At 45.0% G+C, this 18227-nt stretch overlaps 1 protein-coding gene across 2 annotated transcripts in view; it reads right to left on the reverse strand.

Annotated features, from left to right (window-relative positions):
• Positions 1–18227, reverse strand: part of mcc (MCC regulator of WNT signaling pathway) — a 60366-nt gene that overhangs the window by 25203 nt on the left and 16936 nt on the right. For both annotated transcript variants that reach the window (XM_035527523.1, XM_035527524.1), the window contains 5 exons: positions 11147–11260; positions 7136–7278; positions 5140–5288; positions 3282–3445; positions 1861–2067 (listed from right to left, as the gene is read on the reverse strand). In XM_035527523.1, coding sequence (XP_035383416.1) covers positions 1861–2067; positions 3282–3445; positions 5140–5288; positions 7136–7278; positions 11147–11260 — 777 coding nt within the window. The remainder of the gene's footprint in view (positions 1–1860; positions 2068–3281; positions 3446–5139; positions 5289–7135; positions 7279–11146; positions 11261–18227) is intronic.

Genomic DNA, 18227 nt, shown 5'->3' on the forward strand with positions numbered 1-18227 from the left:
ACAGCCACATATACCCACCATTACAGCCATATATATTCACCATTACAGCTACATATCAGCCATTACAAACCAACCACCCTCCAAATCCAGAAAAGAGAAGCAAAGCTTTAGTCTGAACTGCAGGCCTGTGCTGATAACTATGCAGCTTGGCTTTTCCTTACGAAACCCTCAGCTCAGAGGAGAAAAGGCAGCTGTCTAAACTGAGAATGTGAGCAAATGCTAAATCACTGAGTTTCACAGTTTCATAATCACCATCAAGTTTGCTATAGCACACAGCCGGCTCACGTTAAACCTCTGTCCCACAACGAGAAGAGGAAGAGAGCCTGTGATTGGCTGATACATTTATCAAGCCCCAGTCACCGAATGCTCTGCTGATGCCAAACACATGAAATCTTCTGTCCCCACGTGACCACTGAAATTCTAACTAATGAATCTAAGGGCATGTTGGTATGCCGTTCAAAGCAAGTAAGCAAGCATGCACGTACGCACACACAGTGGAAGGAAACTCCAGCTTCTGTGGCTGGTCTCAGAGGAGTCAGCGTCTATGCTGAGTTCGGCGGCCATTAGCAAATGGACAGCAATGCATCTTCCCAATTAGTCTGTAGCGGGAGAGATTTCATTACTGGACTGGCCGTGTGGGTGGATGCCCTTTCTGCCGCAGATTCCACAGGCTATCGTGCACCAGGGGACTGCCTAAACCGTCTCAGCAGAAGGCCTTTTGACCCGTTCAGCTCATGGCTAATCTCGTTAGCACTCTAAGCAGATCCAGCCAGGCAGACGAAGCCAGCCAGATTCGATTACCAGTTGTGGCAAAATCGGGACATACATCGATCCAAAACATTCAGGACTGTATTTTATGCATCCCAGAGATGGCAGTGCTTTTTTTTTTTTTTCCAGAGATACAACCTCTGTGATCCTCGGCTGTGGACAAGTGCATGTTTCTCCATTGCTGCTAAACAGATATTCTTTTATAAATGGAAATCCCACAGAACGCTGTCAGTGGTTTGCATTAGTTGTAGGGCTATATTTGAGCTCACAGGCTGCAGCCTTTCTGTCAGTACATCCCCAAAAGCCCAAGCTGGCCTTGTGGAAGAGGTTTGTTTGACTGGGGCTTGGCAACCACGTCAGCTGCCATGTGCTTGTTTGTTGTGTGTGTACGTTGTAATGGCCTCTCCCTGTGGTCAGATTCTGCTGCTATGGTGTATGTTTATTGTCTACTGCAGATCAGGAGTGGCTCCATCTGTCTCCTCAGTCCTGTGAGATCAGCAGTGAGGAAGCAGAGAGGCAGAGCAACTGTAAACTAACCAGGAAGATAAACGATGGTAGATAAATGCACAAATAGTGTGCAGACTAATAAGGTTAGAAGTGCAGCACAACCTTTAATGCACCCATTCTAAAACAAAATGACACCATTCATACATGATCTCACTATTTACATATGTACTACAGTCCCATGAAGCTGGTTAGGTTTATTTTTTAAAGCTTTTTTATAAAACACAGCAAACTGGCTGACAATCTGCAGCATACATTATAATATACTTCACTTAGATGCAACATATAAAGTTATGCTTGCATTTACAGTGTTTGTCTCCCTGGGAATGAAACCCACAACCTTGGCATTACAGGCACCTTGCTCTACCTGTTTCATCACGTACCTGTGTCAAATTTTAAGTAGCCTATGTTTTAACGACATTAGTATGCTAAAATGTGTTGACAGGTTATGTGCTACAATGGTCTATTAGGTACATGCAAGGTACACATGAGAGACATCTGCAGGGTGTTTGTATGCTCTGTATATTACCCCTCAAACAACAGCAGCACAGGGGCTGCAGGCATGGGTAGAGGTGGGTGGAGACTCACACGCCGACGGAGGCGGTCTCTCTCCTCCCGGATGGTGCTCATGGTGGCTCTAGTGCGGTTCAGGTCCTCCTCCTTACTGCACAACATGGCAGTCAGACTCTCATTCTCATCCCGCATACCTGTCAGCTCCTTCTCCCAGCGGACGCGCTCCTCACACAGGCTCGGGTAGAAGTCCCTGCCTAGAGCGCCCTCGATCTCCTCCACCGTCTGTGTAAAACACACACAAACACACCTGCAGTTCAACGTTCAGCAATCAATTCAACAATTTCCCAGCATCCCTGTCATTCCAGCCTCTTAGGAAAAGCAGAAGACTAGTGGAAGATAACCACTACCGAGATAAATGTTCTACAGGATTCTCAATCGTTCCTCAAATATATTTTTCACATCTTTGTCCTGTGTCCCTCTGCTCCCAGTAGGGGTCTATATATGCTACCCAGTTTCTTTTTTGGACTAAAGCAGCAGTGGACTACAGTGTAATGAGGTGGGAGGGATTATAGGAGTTGGAGGGACTATAAGTGTCTGATGGATCAATCCATGATTTTTAAATCAGCAACATCGCTATGCACAATCCCACAGTGCCACGCATGAAAGTTTCTCTGCTTTTGCAGATCAAGAACAAATCCAGATGTCTCTCTCCAGCAAAACTGGTTTAGCTGCATGATCCTCAGCCCACCAAAACACCCTGAAAGTTCCTGATGATCACAATCAGGAGAACTGTTCCTCAGAAAGGCTGTTGAAAAAGGCTGTTTTCCCCAGCTGGAGTTGGAGACCAGGGGCCAAGGAGTGACACTTGAAGCCATTTGTTATAATGGCAGGATCATGACATCAATCTAGCCAGCGCAAGCCAAAACGGACTCCTGGCACATAGAGTTACCATATACAAGCATCACTTTAGCTGGCTTGAATATGATGTGAATAGTGGCCAGCTTTCTGTAACGTTTTCCTGTCTTCGAGTGTAGGCTAGTGTAACATGACATTCTGAGAATAGTGATTTTCTATAGAAAAATCACTATTTTCTATAGAAAATCACACCAGGTGTGAGCAGTTGTGTGGAAAACCTGATTTGTGAGTTACAGGGCTGAGTCATATGCAAAACAAACTCATCATTACACAGGCCTTTTTAAAAAGTGACTCAGCCACTGAGGGATACCCAAGGCATTAATGAGAGATGAACATGCTCTTTACTGCCAAGACTAAACAACCCATCCAAATTTGATTTGTACATCGATATAAGCAAATAAGGCCTAATTAGCATCAAATTTTAGCATGACAATAAAAGTTTGTGTCACACTTTGTGCTCTCACCTCAGTTTCCCTCCCCATGTTTTATCTAATTAACCAACCCAGACTCAACTGAGCTTTTCCCAGGCGGCTATGCATGCATGCATGCATGCGTTTGTTGCAGGGGGGGAGGCCCTGTACCTTTATTGCCAGGTCGCAGTGCTGGCTGGCTGTGGTGAGCTGCTCGATATGACGGTCCACCTCGGCCACAGACAGGCTGCAGGCGCTCTTCTTGCGGCCGCAGACCACACTCTCCAGGCCCGTGAGCACCCTCTGCAGCTCCGAGTTCAGATCGCTGCAGTTATCTAGCGGGAGAGAGAACGCAGGGCAGCGCTTAGGCCAGGGCCTTCTTCACTACTCCTGTGTAAAATCCACTCCTGAATTCGGCAATCAGTGGTAGTATTAATGTCATATAGCATTTAAACCACAGACCTGGAGGTCTAGCTATTACACATTCGCCATTCTCCCATTTACTGGGAGACAGGTGAGATGACAAAGTGGCCAGTCAATAACAATAACTCTTCAATTAACTTCCATAGATTACAAAATCCAGGATCGGATTTCGATTCCAGGTCCAGAATTGAAGACTTCTGCTTTGACAGCCTGGATAAGATTGAGAAAAACAGCCTGGATAAGATTGAGAGTGGCGATCGCACCTCCACTTCCTGCTCATGTTGTTCCAACTCTCTCAATCGAGTTTTATGTGCTGTTCCAGCAGCTGTTCATTCATTTCACGCATCATTAAGACAGCATGCACGTGTGTGTGTGTGTGTGTGTGTGTGTGTGTGTGTGTGTGTGTGTGTGTTTGGAGAAGTTAACCCAACTAGCCAACACAGCAAATCAGACTAAGATAATGAAGTAGTGGAAGCCCAGCAGGGCATCTGTCTGTGTCTGAGGCCCAAGACGGGAATCAGTAGTGAGTAGGCAAATGCCACAAACAAAATATCTGAGACAGAATTCATTTTGCTAACGGCAGAGAGTATCCATGCACACATCGCTTAAAGATTTTTGGAATAACTTTAGATTTGACAGATTGTAATATCAGTCTAATCTCGATTACAGGCTCCTTTCACAGTCAGCCATGCATCACAGGGACCCAAGCTTACAATACCAGTATCATCATGAATCTGAGCCCTGTTCAGGTTTTAACATTGCAGGGATGATTTCAGTCAAAAGCAACGCAGTTAAGGTGAATTAATATTCACAGCTCCTGCAGTTAGACAAAAGAAACCCCTCTATGTAAAAGGGAGCCAGTGGTGTGTGTGTGTGTGTGCGCGCTATTCACAGAGCAATTAAAAGTGCAAAAGGATCGTGTAATTAACAAAATAAAGGAAATTCTGGGAGCACAATAGCTGCTCCCTGTCTGTGGACACACAACACATTTGGGTGTGCAGTGAACAGGAACACAAAAGGCCTGGCAGGCTGAAAGACATTTTCATTGAGGTTGATGATAATGAACAGGACAATTTGATGAGCCACTCCTTAAGTGCCCACAAGGAAAATTAACAGACAGGCACACAGAAGCAAACAGGATGTTTCAGAAACAGTGTGACACACGATTGTGCTCAAATCAATTTCCCATTCAGACAAAATGCTTAGACAAAATCACACACACTGCACATATGCCCGTTATACATATTCACATACAGATGAAACTATGAATTCTGCATTGTTTTTTAAGTCAGAACTTCATACTGAGTCAGTCGTCCCATAAAATGACAACAGGTGAATAATGAGTGTGATAGAACAAATGAAGATGTTCTCTGTTCCATGGCGAGACAAAAAGGTCAGTCCAACAGGGGTCAAAGATATGCACCCTAACCTCAGTATTTCCCTTGAGAGTCACACTATTCCTTTTAGAGCGCCAGTGACCTCACCAGGCTAACGATTATCATGAACACAATCGGTGTCAGTGTGTCATCACAATCTTCAAAATCACTGTACCCCTACCCCCCATATAGACCTGAGGGAACATACAGGGGCTTGTCTGGTTCCTCACCCATGTCTGCAGTCACCAGTGTGGACTGGTTTTCAGGCAGTGAGACAGATGCCTGGTCAGGGTCCTGATCCACACTCCGCTCATCCTCATTGCCTTCTTGCTGGCTGTGGCTGAGCTCAGAGCGCAACTCTGAAAACTCGTCCTCCTCTCTGAGAGGGAGAGGGAAAGGGAGAGAGACAGAATTAAATAAATAGAGGTGGGAAGGGAGAGAGAGAAAGAAAAATAAGAGAAAGGGGAAGAAAGTGAGAGAAAGAAATTGATCCACATACTGTATCTGGCCCCCACTGATGCACACTCCAGAGAGCTGTAACAAGGTCAACGTGTCAATGTGACACAGTGATGTATTAGAGGTGCAGTGAGGAAAAACTTCCCTAAAATGTCAGAGGGCCTGCTCAGACCCCCTGCCCAAGGTTTTACTTTTGTAACTCTTCTACAGAAAGGTGTGTGCATGTGCATTGAGATGTTTGGAGCAGAGCTTTCAAAAGCTTTGGAAACAAGAACAGCTACTGCATGGGAAACAGTGATCATAGACTTAAATCAAAGGCCCCCAAAAGATTTATTGTCATCTTGTGCACTTTAATGTGATTTCCTGCTGCTTTTTCAACATAAAAATCCTATAGACAGTAATATGACTCCTAAGGCCAATTCTACAACATTTCGGAGTGACGAGTCACTGATGAATATACAAATAAAGGCATGCTGACGAATGTGAACTCACACTCGTTCATTTGGAACCCAGGCATTTCCCTGCGAAACTTGACCTACTGTGCACGTGTTTCACACACTGGAAGCGTTGCTAATTAAAACGAAGTAACCTTTCCTGCAGAGTTCATTTCATTTACATAATAATATATGCGCACACATGCCCTGGAGGATAAAGAAGGAAGAGATGCCATCAGCCTCCCCTGAGAAAATATGAGTGAGCAGAAAATCTGTACTGTTATTTAAGCACTTAATGCCAATTTATTGCTGACAATAGCTGGTCGGACAGTTCAATTCACCAATGATATTTTACAGCAATTGTTTAAACTGAATGAATAATTTGCCCTGCAAGAGGCCCTTTCTGAAACCTGGTTCAGCTGGGGATCTCAGTTAATGCAAGTCATATTAAGATGTGTTGGTTCCTGGCTGGAGATGCATGTTTATGTTTGGGGGTGGGGGGGTGGGGTTGTACATTTCATCACAACCACATGTCTAAAACCCTGACAAGGCTTACAAAAACATCTGTTTAAAAGACACTGGAACAGTGCAAACTAGGATTGCAAGATATCATCTGTTAATCAATATCCAAATACAATATTGGCATCATACAAGGCTGCAATACGCAAATTAAATATTAAGTACTGTGACCACCCTGAACAAACATATTCCAGATGAGTGTACTCTGATCATTCATAGAGTTCACATGATCCAACAATTGTGTTCAGAATAATGTAGAACATGCTTTAACTATGTCAAATCAGGACTTCACCATTGTGTTTTAAATGTACTCCAAGGCATATCGTAGTCACAATATGCACTATGCAGCAATTCCATCATGATGCAATGGTTTTGTCCATACTCTCTAATTTAGCCCTAGTGCAAATGTTAACAAGATGAAACCACACCAGGATCATGCTGATTTCAAGTTGGCAACTGGTGGTAGAGGAAAGAACAACCAAATTTTTTTATTTTATTTCATTCAGTCAAATTGTCAGTACAGAAAAATCAGAGTTGTATCACCTGGGTGAGTGAAAAACACGTTCTCCAGGCTGAACTTTGACCCCCTCTAACCATTCACAGGTCTCCACTCTGCATATATACACAGGTGGCCGGTTGAAGGAGGGTGGGTGTGTTTGAGTATGTGTGTGTGTGTGTGTGTGTGTGTGTATGTATACCTGATGGTAGGGCCCTGTAGGTATGTGTGTGGTTGTGCATGTGTACCTGATAGTGCCCTGTAGATGTGTGTGTGTGTTTACCTTATGATAGGGCCCTGTAGCTACGTGTGTGTGTATACCTGATGGTAGAGCCTTGTAGTAGGTCTATTTTCTTGTTGAGCTCTGCGATGATACTGTGGAGCTCAGTGATTCTCTCCTCATAGCGCAGCGTGGTCCTCTCCTGCATCTCCTCATGTTCCCGCAGCAGATCAGACTGTTCACACTGTAAACACACAAATAGAAACATATGCACATACACACATGTGCACAGTGGGAAGATTAATTACACAAAAATACACCAAGGAAACCCCAAGGTGAGAAACCAAACAAGCAACAACCTGTGTATGCAAACAGACATCCAGACCTGGAAATCATCTCCCCTTAGACCACACACACACACGCAAACACCCCCCCCCTCCACAAAATCTCCCCATCCATTCACACACACACACACACACACACACACACACACACACACACACACACACACACACACACACACACACACACACACACACACACACACACACACACACACACACACAAATTCAACCATCAGGACATCATTTGAATAATTTGCCATGTCACTCCTCTACTCAGACACAGAGAGCAAAAATATATGAGCAGTACTTCACTGTACTTGGATCAACACTTGGACCCCACATCACTGACAATCTACAGTTGCCTGTCTCACTCCAAGACAGTGGCTTGTCTCACCCCAGGTAGCAAATATTGAGGGAAGCAACCACACCCCAGTCTTAAATCCAAGTCCTCTGGGCAGCAAACGTGCTCTGACCACTAGACCAAAGCACCAGCTGTCTGGCACAGCAGCTCCATGACATATTTACCCATCTGAGTGACTGTCTCCATCACTGTCCTCTCCTGCAGGAGGGAGGGTCTCCGTCACACTCTAGCATGGTGACCTGTCTCATTCTAACGCGGTGGCAGGTCTCACTCCAGGTCATGGCGTGCAACCAGCAGTAGGATTAACTACTGAGAGCCTCTAGTGTCATCAGATATCGACTCGATCGGTAAAAACGAGGGAGATTAATGGCAGGGGGTCAGCTGTGCTGGGGAAGAAGGTGCGGATGGAAAACACGTGCAGTAAATGATGCGTTTGGAGTGGTACGTTTGACCGCTAGGCACCGATGCCCGTAAGAGAGGCACTGGGTCAGAGCCGCTTCCCATATATCCCCCTTGGGAGATGGATTAAACTCATGAGGTTAATGTGGTTACTTCGCTAAAAGCCGTGCTTACACACGCACAGTGCTCCACTAGTGCTTCTCTCTTGATTTAACTCAATCAAAATAGTGCTGAAACAGAAACAAGCTCCAGCCTTCTGTAGAATACTCTATAGCAGATCATGTCATTAAGACTAAACTGAGGTTTAATGGTGTATACAAAACACTTTGTTGTCTCCCCCAGCTCAGGGTCTGGGAGCCTAACTGGAGCGGAGAGAACCAGCAGAGTTTGGGACTCCTCTGCCTCATGGAGAAGCAGAATAGGGGTATGTGTCGAGAGCTCATTATTCGAGATCAGACACAGAGCAAGGGAGAGTAACTGGTTTGCAAAATTCATTAATCATCTAATGCAGGTCTAGAAAGACTCGCCCACTCTCCCGTATGAAGTCTGGAAGGTTTACGAGTCCAGTTGTTGTAAGCGACAGCAAATGTCCTACACAAAGCCCCGCAAACCTCTCATTCGCACACAAGTAATTTTCCTGGTCACCCCAGACTACATATATGCACTACAGAAGCAAACGTCTCTCGCTCTCACAGCTCAGTGAGAACCAGCCTTCCTGCTCTGTGCTGGGTTCTTTAGTTTTGGGAATTTGGAGCGAGCAGGGAGGAGAAGACGGGCCTTGTGATGGCTGCTTAGGCTTGACAGTCAGTGGCGGGTCGAGACGGTAACAGTGGAAGCTGTTTGAGGAGGCACAGGACGAGGTTCTTAGGCTAGCAAACATACACGGCTCCGCCAGGCTCCACATGATTCCACACGGCTCCACTCAGCTCCGCACAGCTCTCAAAGATGAGACACGAGTGCCCACAGCACACATCGATCCTCTCAACAACAAGCCAGTGTGACAGTCTGTGTAACAGAGCTGACGACAAAAATATCACATTGGCATTATACTGCTACACACTGCACTTACCGTATGCCTTGCAATATAATGAACCCCAATAGATGTACTGTTTATAACAATGATTTATACTTGATCACATGACTGCTACTGTGATGCATCACTACACCCACAGAGCACTCATCCGTACAGTCAACATTAATCAGGACGCTCACAACCTGGGCGGTAATCAAGTACAAATACTCTCATTGGCCATTCGTTACCAAGTAGATTTTATTTCTGTTACAGTAATTGTACTTTTAAAGTAGTATTTTTACTTCATATAAGTATGCTATGAATTGAGTAACTATACTTCAACAGAGATCCTCACTGATATGTTTCCCTCTAGTATTTGTTACAGCTGATTTTCCTCATGTTTTAAAATGTATAATTTTATGTTTGACCCATGTTCCTAACTAGGAAATCAAATCTTGTGCCGTTACATCTCCTAGGCAGCCAACAGAAACTGTCACGGTGATAAATATGCAAGTCACTCTTGGATAAAAGTGTATGCCAAGCGCTGAAGCTGAAAATTAAATGAAATGAAATTTGGAGTCTGGCAACATTACAGTTCCAAAGGCTGAAGGACACATTTGGAAAGCGTATTCTCAGAGTGTAGGCTAGCTAACCAGGTGTTTACACAGCGACGACTCAGCTGGGCTAGAAGGGGTGGGTTGTTTGCATTTTGTTGTTAGCCAGTCAATCAAACACCAGTAGTCATTGGAACACCAGCATCTTTGGGAAATGACAAAGCTATTGTTTTGAAAGGAACCAATGAATACAGCTGCACATCTACTACTTTGCCACAGCTTACGCTCATCACTGCTGGACCACTGAGACAGATCCTGATAAAGTGTAGGAACACAATCCGAATGGAATTCAGATCTTTTTTGATTTCAGACCAAAGTGTAAATACGTTTCTGGACAGACATCTGCTTGTTGGAAATGGCAAGCAGGAAGAAACATGGGACAATCCAATGATACGTGCTCATCAAAATAACAGCAGCCAATCTAACACCAGAAAGACAGTTGATGCAGGAAAGCTCAAACGCTCACAGGCAGCCAACTGCTAATGAAGCATTATGCTAATGACACCACTATGTTATTAGTAACATAGTTACTAATGAACTATCACATCAAATAAATGACAGGCATACAGATCGGTGAAACATTTCTCCCCCTCTCTTTCACTCACTCTCAGACACACAAACACAACTACATAGACACAGACACACACCCATACCCGTGCTGCAAGCTGTCTGAGTCTCTGTTCCCCGCTCCAGGGAATGAGGCAAGTTGGCATGGTTACTAAGCCTTTTGCTTTTTTGTGGCTTGTTTTAACATATGGAGTGGCCACTCATTCCCACAACAGCTCTCAGCTTCTAAAAGTTCACAAGGACTGAGACAAGAGCCCCCTCTCTCTCTGTCCTTCCGACTCTCCCACTTTACCTCAAGGTCAAATAATGAGGCCAAGTCAAGAAACATGACTACATTTCCCATGGTGCAGTGGGCACAGCAGCTATGATCACCAGGATACGTGTGAGAACATCTGTCCTGGTGTCAGGTCGTTTACACACACACACACACACACACACACACACACACACACACACACACACACACACACACACACACACACACACACACACACACACACACACACACACACACACACAAATAACAAAACCCATGCTTATGTCCTAGGAACATGTCCCAGGCTGCTATCTGCACTGAAGGCTGGAACCAGGAGAACATTATCTTTGATGCTCAAACAGTACACAGCTCTGTTCTGGTGTGTGTGTGTGTGTGTCTGTATGCATATGCACATCCGTGAGTATATTAATGTGTGCGTATGCATGCGCATGTTTGTGAGTTTGTGCGTGTGTGCATGGGTATATGTGTGTATATGTGTAAGAACGTGTATATTTGTAAACGCACGTGTACGTGCGCGTGTATGCGTGCGTGTTCTGACCTGTGCTTTGGCCAGCCTGTTCTCCAGTGCGTCCCGTTCTCTCTCACTCTGCAGCAGACGTTTGTTGAGCTCCAACACATCACCTTTCAGAGACATCAGAGCAGCCAGCTGCAGCTAGAGGGAGAGGGCAAGAGATAGAGAAAGAGGGGGAAGCACAAGACAGATGGATGGAGGAAAAGAGAGAGGTAGGTAGGGAGGGAGAGATAGAAAGAGGGAGATGGAAAGGGACATAGAGAGAGGAAAATATGGAGTGAGAGAAGAGGGCGAGAGAGAGGGAGAAACTGACTGAGTACCCATATGTTCAGTACTCATGTTCATACTAGTCTAAAAAGACCCATTAGCCAACAAATTCCAAACATTAACATATTAACATAAACACACAAGACACACACTTCTCTCTCTCTCTCTCACACACACACACACACACACACACACACACACACACACACGGGAGGTTAAGCAGAGGTGTTTCAGCATTTGACACACAAGGACTATTCGCTCCAGTGGATCGCTCATCTCTCACTGCATGATGCGTGCGCGCACACACACACACCGATTCTCCCCAGTAATTAATCACTACTTCTGCCCACTGTTAAAAACCAGTGTCAGTTTTGTTTTTTGAAAGCATACCTGAGAGAAAGAGAAAGCTATAGTCAAATACTCCCTGCTGTGAGAACTGTGTGTGCACATAAGTGCTCCCACACGGCCTGATATAGAGCCTGAATCAGAGGGAAGCTAAACACACACACACACACACACACACACACACACACACACACACACACACGAACTGGTGGCACAGAAACCTGCTTAGACAAAAGCTTATTTTGCCACACTTTTCGCCCCTGTTCATTTGTGTGTGTGTGTGTGTGTGTGAGAAATAAGCTGAAGGCTGGCAGCTGAGCTGTGCCCTGTGAGGGAGTGAACACTCAACTACACCCCCTCACCACAGCCAGTGAGCAAGAAGCATCCAGAACCAGTGTTATAGCAACATTCCATCACTGCAGTCTTTAGGAACTGACCTCAGACCAGCTACCCTGCACCAGTCACCTACTACTGACGTTTAGCGAACCCAATTAATACATCAGTAGGTCACTTAAAGAGCCAGCGATGTTGCCTAAAGACATTACATAGTTCATAAGTAATATAACGAAGAGTAGGTGACGGCATCAATCAGCCTAAACCGCCTGGTCTGGCTGTGATATAAAAGACAAGCCAACATTGCTGAGCTCCGTTATATGCCACATTATAAAACTGCAAAATGGATATGCTGTTTCCTTCCCCCAGCAAAGGTGGAGAGAAACCATCAATTTACAGACGCTGAAATTCAAAAATCTTATTTCAGCACTGTGAGGGAGGGGTCACATCAGTGTGAGGAGAGGCACCGACAGCCAGGCAAACAGAGCACACACAAAAAGGGGACGACCTTTACTCCCCATTAAAATAAGCGTCATGTGCAGACTGAGACATGATTAAACTAGGAGACCCCCCCCCCCCGTAAATGACAGTGGGTATGCTCTCTCATCCTCCGGGATGGTGGCAGCAAGAATTGGATCGGGATGGAGTTGGGACGCGTGTGCGGGAGATGGAGGATGGACAACATTTCCGTCTCCTGTCATATCACCAGAAATCAGGCTGGGAAGGGATGTAATGGAGATCAACTGGAGAAGTGAGATTTGTTAGCATACAACATTTGGGAAGGCAGTGCTGTACCGAGAATGACAAATCTATGCTGTAAACAGTGTCCTGTTCAAGATGTATGTATGTATGCCTCTGTGTGTGTATGCGTGCACGTGTTCGAAAACCTGACTCTAGCTGTAGACCCTGTAACTTATCTCACTGGGAAAATTATATTACTGTTCCATAATGCACTTCCATTATCTATTTAGAACAGAAAGATTGTCAGTGTAAATGTATGTGTGAGTAAGATGGAAAGTGGGTGTTTTTACAGATGTTCAGGCTCTTCATGATACTCAAGGGGTCTTGTTCTCAGACATAGAGCAATCATCTGTCTGAATTCTCAAACACACACACAAACACAATCACTACCCAGCTTTCTCTCCACCAGTGCCAGAAGCCATACATCAGAGTTGGGGCAGCCCACCCAGGCAATTGGAATGAAAGTGCACTCACTGAACACACTCATAAACAACCAATCCCTCAAACTACCTGACACACACACACACACACACACACACACACACACACACACACACACACACACACACACACACACACACACACACACAGAGACAGCAGTGAGACCTATTAATGCACTCAGGTAAAAACGCTTGGCAACCAAAACCCAAAGCTCAGTGCAGGAAGGCTTTAGCTCACAGGTGCGAAAATGAACACGGAGTGTTTGATACAGAGTGTGCACGATACAGAGTGTGCTACAGAGTGTGTACGATACAGAGTGTGCCACAGTTTGCGTATGATGCAGAATGAGTACAACAGGGTAGCATACAGTGTGTATATGATGCAGAGTGTGTACAACACAGAGCGTGTATTATTCAGTGTTTGTACTTTACTGAGTATGAACCAGAGTGCGTACGATATAGTGTGTGTATGATATAGCATGTGTACGATACAGAGTGTGATAGAGTGTATTTCACATGGCGGCAGCAGAAGAGGGGTGTGTGCGTGTGTGCACATGGATATGTGCGTGTATGTGTATGTGTATGTGTTCTAAGCACATATATACCATCTTATACCAGCTGCAGACACTCACCTAGTATGCCAACCTCCCTCTAAAACACTATAATTAACCAGACAAAGTGACTTTCAAATAACCGGCTTCATGAAAATAACTTAAAAATGTTTTAAATTAATAACTTCATTAAAATAACACAAGGGAAGCCTTGAGATATGCCCTGTTTTTCATAGGTTAAAACAATGAAGTTAGTGAATTAAAACAGTTTGATGAACTGAAAGATTAATCATTCAATGAAATAAATAAATAAATCACTCTGAAGCCATCTCATCACACTCTGGTACAAGGACATCGCCCTAAAGCTGACACTGGCTAATACACCTGCCTCAAAGACTCTCAGATTCTGCGTTTCCTCAGCAGCTAGGTGCATGTTAAGAGTGTGAGTGTATGTCAAGCTGTGTGTTACAGGGTGTTCTGAGGGTGGGTGTGTGTGTCTGTTAAGAGTTTGTGTGTCTTAAGGTGTGAGTGTTGACTGTGTGTTATGGGTGTATGTAAGGCTGAGTTTGAGGGTTTATTCATGATGGTGTGTGTGTTAGGGTGTGTGCGAGATGGTGAGTTCTCCCAGGGTCTACTAAAGTCTCGGAGACAAAGCAGTGATATCTAAGAGAAGCCATTCAACAGCAGGTCTAACTGGACATATTTAAGAGCAAAGTGTTTCTGAAACCTTCCAGAACATTCCTTCCCCCAGCATATTCACCAACCCCTTGTATTCACACTACATTTAAGCCAATCTCCCTCTGGAAACTCCTGGAATCTGTGCCATTATACAAAAGTCTGGTCTATGCGAACAACTAACCAAGTCACTCAGTAAGGGCCACAGTTTTCTAGAATGTTCCTTCTGCTGTTCTTAAAATAACTGCCAGGCAGGAGGAGTACCCGTGGAATGCATTGTGAGTGGCTCAAGCTATGCTACAGCTGTTGTTTATATAGTCGCCCAGATGTTGCACCACATACGGGTTTGTCTAATTAACTCACAGACAAGCAACTTTAATGAAATGCATCTTCACCAGTAATGAAAGCCTCTAAATTCCAGGAGCTCGTTAACGATGTTCCTTCAGGATTGCAATTAGGTTAAAAGCCTGAAGTCCGGTGCATGAACCCTGCCCGCCTCCTGCCAGGCCCCGCCCCCTTTCATTTCAAGCACTTAGCGAGATGAAAGGGTGACAAAAAAAATCCTGAGAAATGTGCAGGCAGAGACATAAATATGCTAATTATAAATAAGAGGCCAATCAATGGCTAGCAAATAAAGTCCGGGTCATGAGAACTCAGAGGTTAATGAATGTTAGCAAATACCTAAGAACACCTAAGCTACTAAAGTCTTTGAAGTCAAGGGCCTCTTTTACACCTTAAATTAATATGCAATGTGTATTTCCATAGGTTATCTGGACCAGGAAAAATATATGCGCACGCACATGCACACGCACACACAGAAATGGACTGGCTGTCCGGCAGGGGTAAACACAATTAAATACCACAACTAAACATGGACTGGATGAAAAAAAGATAGAATTAAATCTCACTCACTAGCTGAGTCTCCAGCCAAACCTTTAGCAAATGTTATGTGCATTTATGAAAGGTGGGGCTTGAACCACTGAGCCTACCACTGCCCCCATTCAGTGGAAAACCAACTACACACACACACACACACACACACACACACACACACACACACACACACACAGAGAGAGAGAGAGAGACTGCAGTAGACTTTTGAGTGCTAATCAGGGGAATGTGATCCCAGACAACGAGTGCTTTAAAGCACTCATGGGTGCACTATGTGAGTTGATGTAAAAGCACCAACCTTCCTGTCACTGTAAAACCTTCCTGTCACCAACAATGCACAAACACGCTGGCCTGCTCCACCTTCCAAACCTCATACCACACACTCCTCGCTTCGCTGTTTGACCGCTTCAACACACCCTCCCCTCTCAGACCACTTATTTTCTGTCCTCAGAAAATTTCTACTGTAAAAAAATATTAGCATTCTTATTACCCTTGGATTCACAAAACCTCTTAGCACAGCAACATTTCAGGAGTAACTAATACATCTTAAGATAACCTGGCCAGACAACCCCTGCTGTAAATCAATTATGGTAATCTTACTATTTCTCTTACCAACTCCGCTGTGCATCTCTCACACCTCTGAAACAAACTCTCAGCGTCCTCCAACACAACCTCCAGCACTACACACACCAAATTAGCTTCAGCGCCTCACATTATTAGTCCAGTACAGCACAGCAATTTCTGCTGACGCACAGTCATACATATTGCAAAAAGCCATTAAAAGCCTTCTATTCTGTTGAAAATAAAATGCCCTCGCCATTCAACACAGTGTGCCAGGGCCACTCTGCCACGAGCGACAGGAAAGGGAGCAGGTTCTGAGAAAAGCCAGAGAAGGATTCATTTCAGACTCACAGAATGAGGCTTTACAGAGCCAACAAGAGGCTGGTGGCAAGAGCTAAAAGAAAGAGTAGCTTTGATAAGTGTTTTTTCCCCTGTGAATAGCTTGAGTCCTTCATTTGTCCGCCTAGCTGGGATTCACGGCAGAACTGCCTGTACAGTCCAGATGGAATACTGAAAAGAATTTCTCCCACCCACTAACATTCACACACGTATGCCCCTGCTTTCTCTCTCGCTCTCCCTCTCGCATACACACACACACACACACACACACACACACACACACACACACAACCACCTTCCTGCATCACTTCAACCTCTGATTAGCCGAGCTGCTGTTCCACTACACTCACCTCCCACGGCTGAAGTGCAGGGACAGTGCTGCCGTTCTCTCCTCCCGATTTCCCAGCAGCCCCGGCCGTGAACGGAGCCCCCGGTTGCCGGGAGGAGCTGCCACCGTGCCTAGTAGCACTCAGCTAAGCTTGAGCTTGGACAGGGGATGCCTGACAGAGGCTCCCAACATAGCCTGGAGACTCCGCTTGTGTGGTTGAGCCTACGTTTGAATGTGGGTGCAGTCGTGTTAGTGTGGGTCTAAGGTGCATGTGTGTTTCTGAGGCTGCATGTGTGTGTTGCATGCGTGCTGGAAAACTGCTGTGCTTGAATAAGCCCCTGCTCACTCTTCCCCTCACTGTTTGTGGTGCCTTTTCCTTCCTGACAGGATAAGGAGGGATGGGGTGTGTGTGTGAGTGAAATAAGGTAGGCGCACACACACAACCTATTTGATGATTTGATGAGCGCATTTAGCCTGTTGCTTAAATCTGAGTAGTGACCCATAACCTACCTTCACTCACACACACACACACACACACACACACACACACACACACACACACACACACACACACACACACACACACACACACACACACACACACACACACACACACACACACACACACCGTAACCCAACCCCTTGTTCACAAACAGGAACCTTCATTACTCGCAGGTTTGGTGGGGGGCACGTGTCTTCTACAGTCTACAGTTGTTTCTCAAACCACTCAGACAGGTCACAGGCCAGCAATGATGACATCAGCAGCATCTCCACCCATGGAGCAAGCATTCCTAAAAGGTCAAGCACAGACACTCCCAGAACAAAAAACATATAAATGAAAGAAATTCTTTCCAACAATAGAGGCCATTTCCCAGAGAATGTGGATAAGGATCAGCTGAGGTTGTGGGGAACATTCTGATGGATATCTAACGTTTGACTCAAAACAGCAGACGCTGCTGAGCTATTTGTACAGATGAACAAATAAAATACTGGCGCTGAGGCTGCAGTACCATTTCCCATGAATTTAGAAAGAAAACCAGCAGGGTTATTTCACAATCTGTTCACAATCTTAACAGTCTGAGGGCTTGATTCTTTGATTCTTTATGCCTGTCCATTATATACCAAAACTTTTGTTTTGAAAAAAAATAGCTTTGCACTTGGGCTAACTTAAACCTGTCTGGGCAAATCTGAGAAATGTGGATATTTATCATCCTGTACCTGCAAGCAGAAGCTACCCACTCCAAGCGCTTCATGTCTGTAAACAGGAGAAATGGCTTAATTTGGTGTAGACAAAGCTTAGCGCTCAGAGCAGAGAAAGCGGCGGCGGGAGAAACAGGCATCTCCAACCTCGCAGCCGGATCATCACAAAATGACAAAACAAGGATCAGAACACAAGGATCATTCCAGTCTGACTATATGGGGGTACTGAATGTATGATTTTATTTAGAAATGCAGGGTCTTGTTTGTTTGGTTTCTCTGGGCTTTGTTTTGCCCTGTTTGTACTACGTATCCTGCTTCAGAGGCTGCTAGTAATATGAACTCAGGCTGTTCCAATGTTTGTGAATTTGCTCTCACTAAACATTGCTCATCTCCACACACGCGTCCTACCTCACTTTACTCCGCATTACATCTGTATT

This window comes from Electrophorus electricus, chromosome 6, assembly GCF_013358815.1.
Source record: "Electrophorus electricus isolate fEleEle1 chromosome 6, fEleEle1.pri, whole genome shotgun sequence".
NCBI classification, from domain to species: domain Eukaryota; kingdom Metazoa; phylum Chordata; class Actinopteri; order Gymnotiformes; family Gymnotidae; genus Electrophorus; species Electrophorus electricus.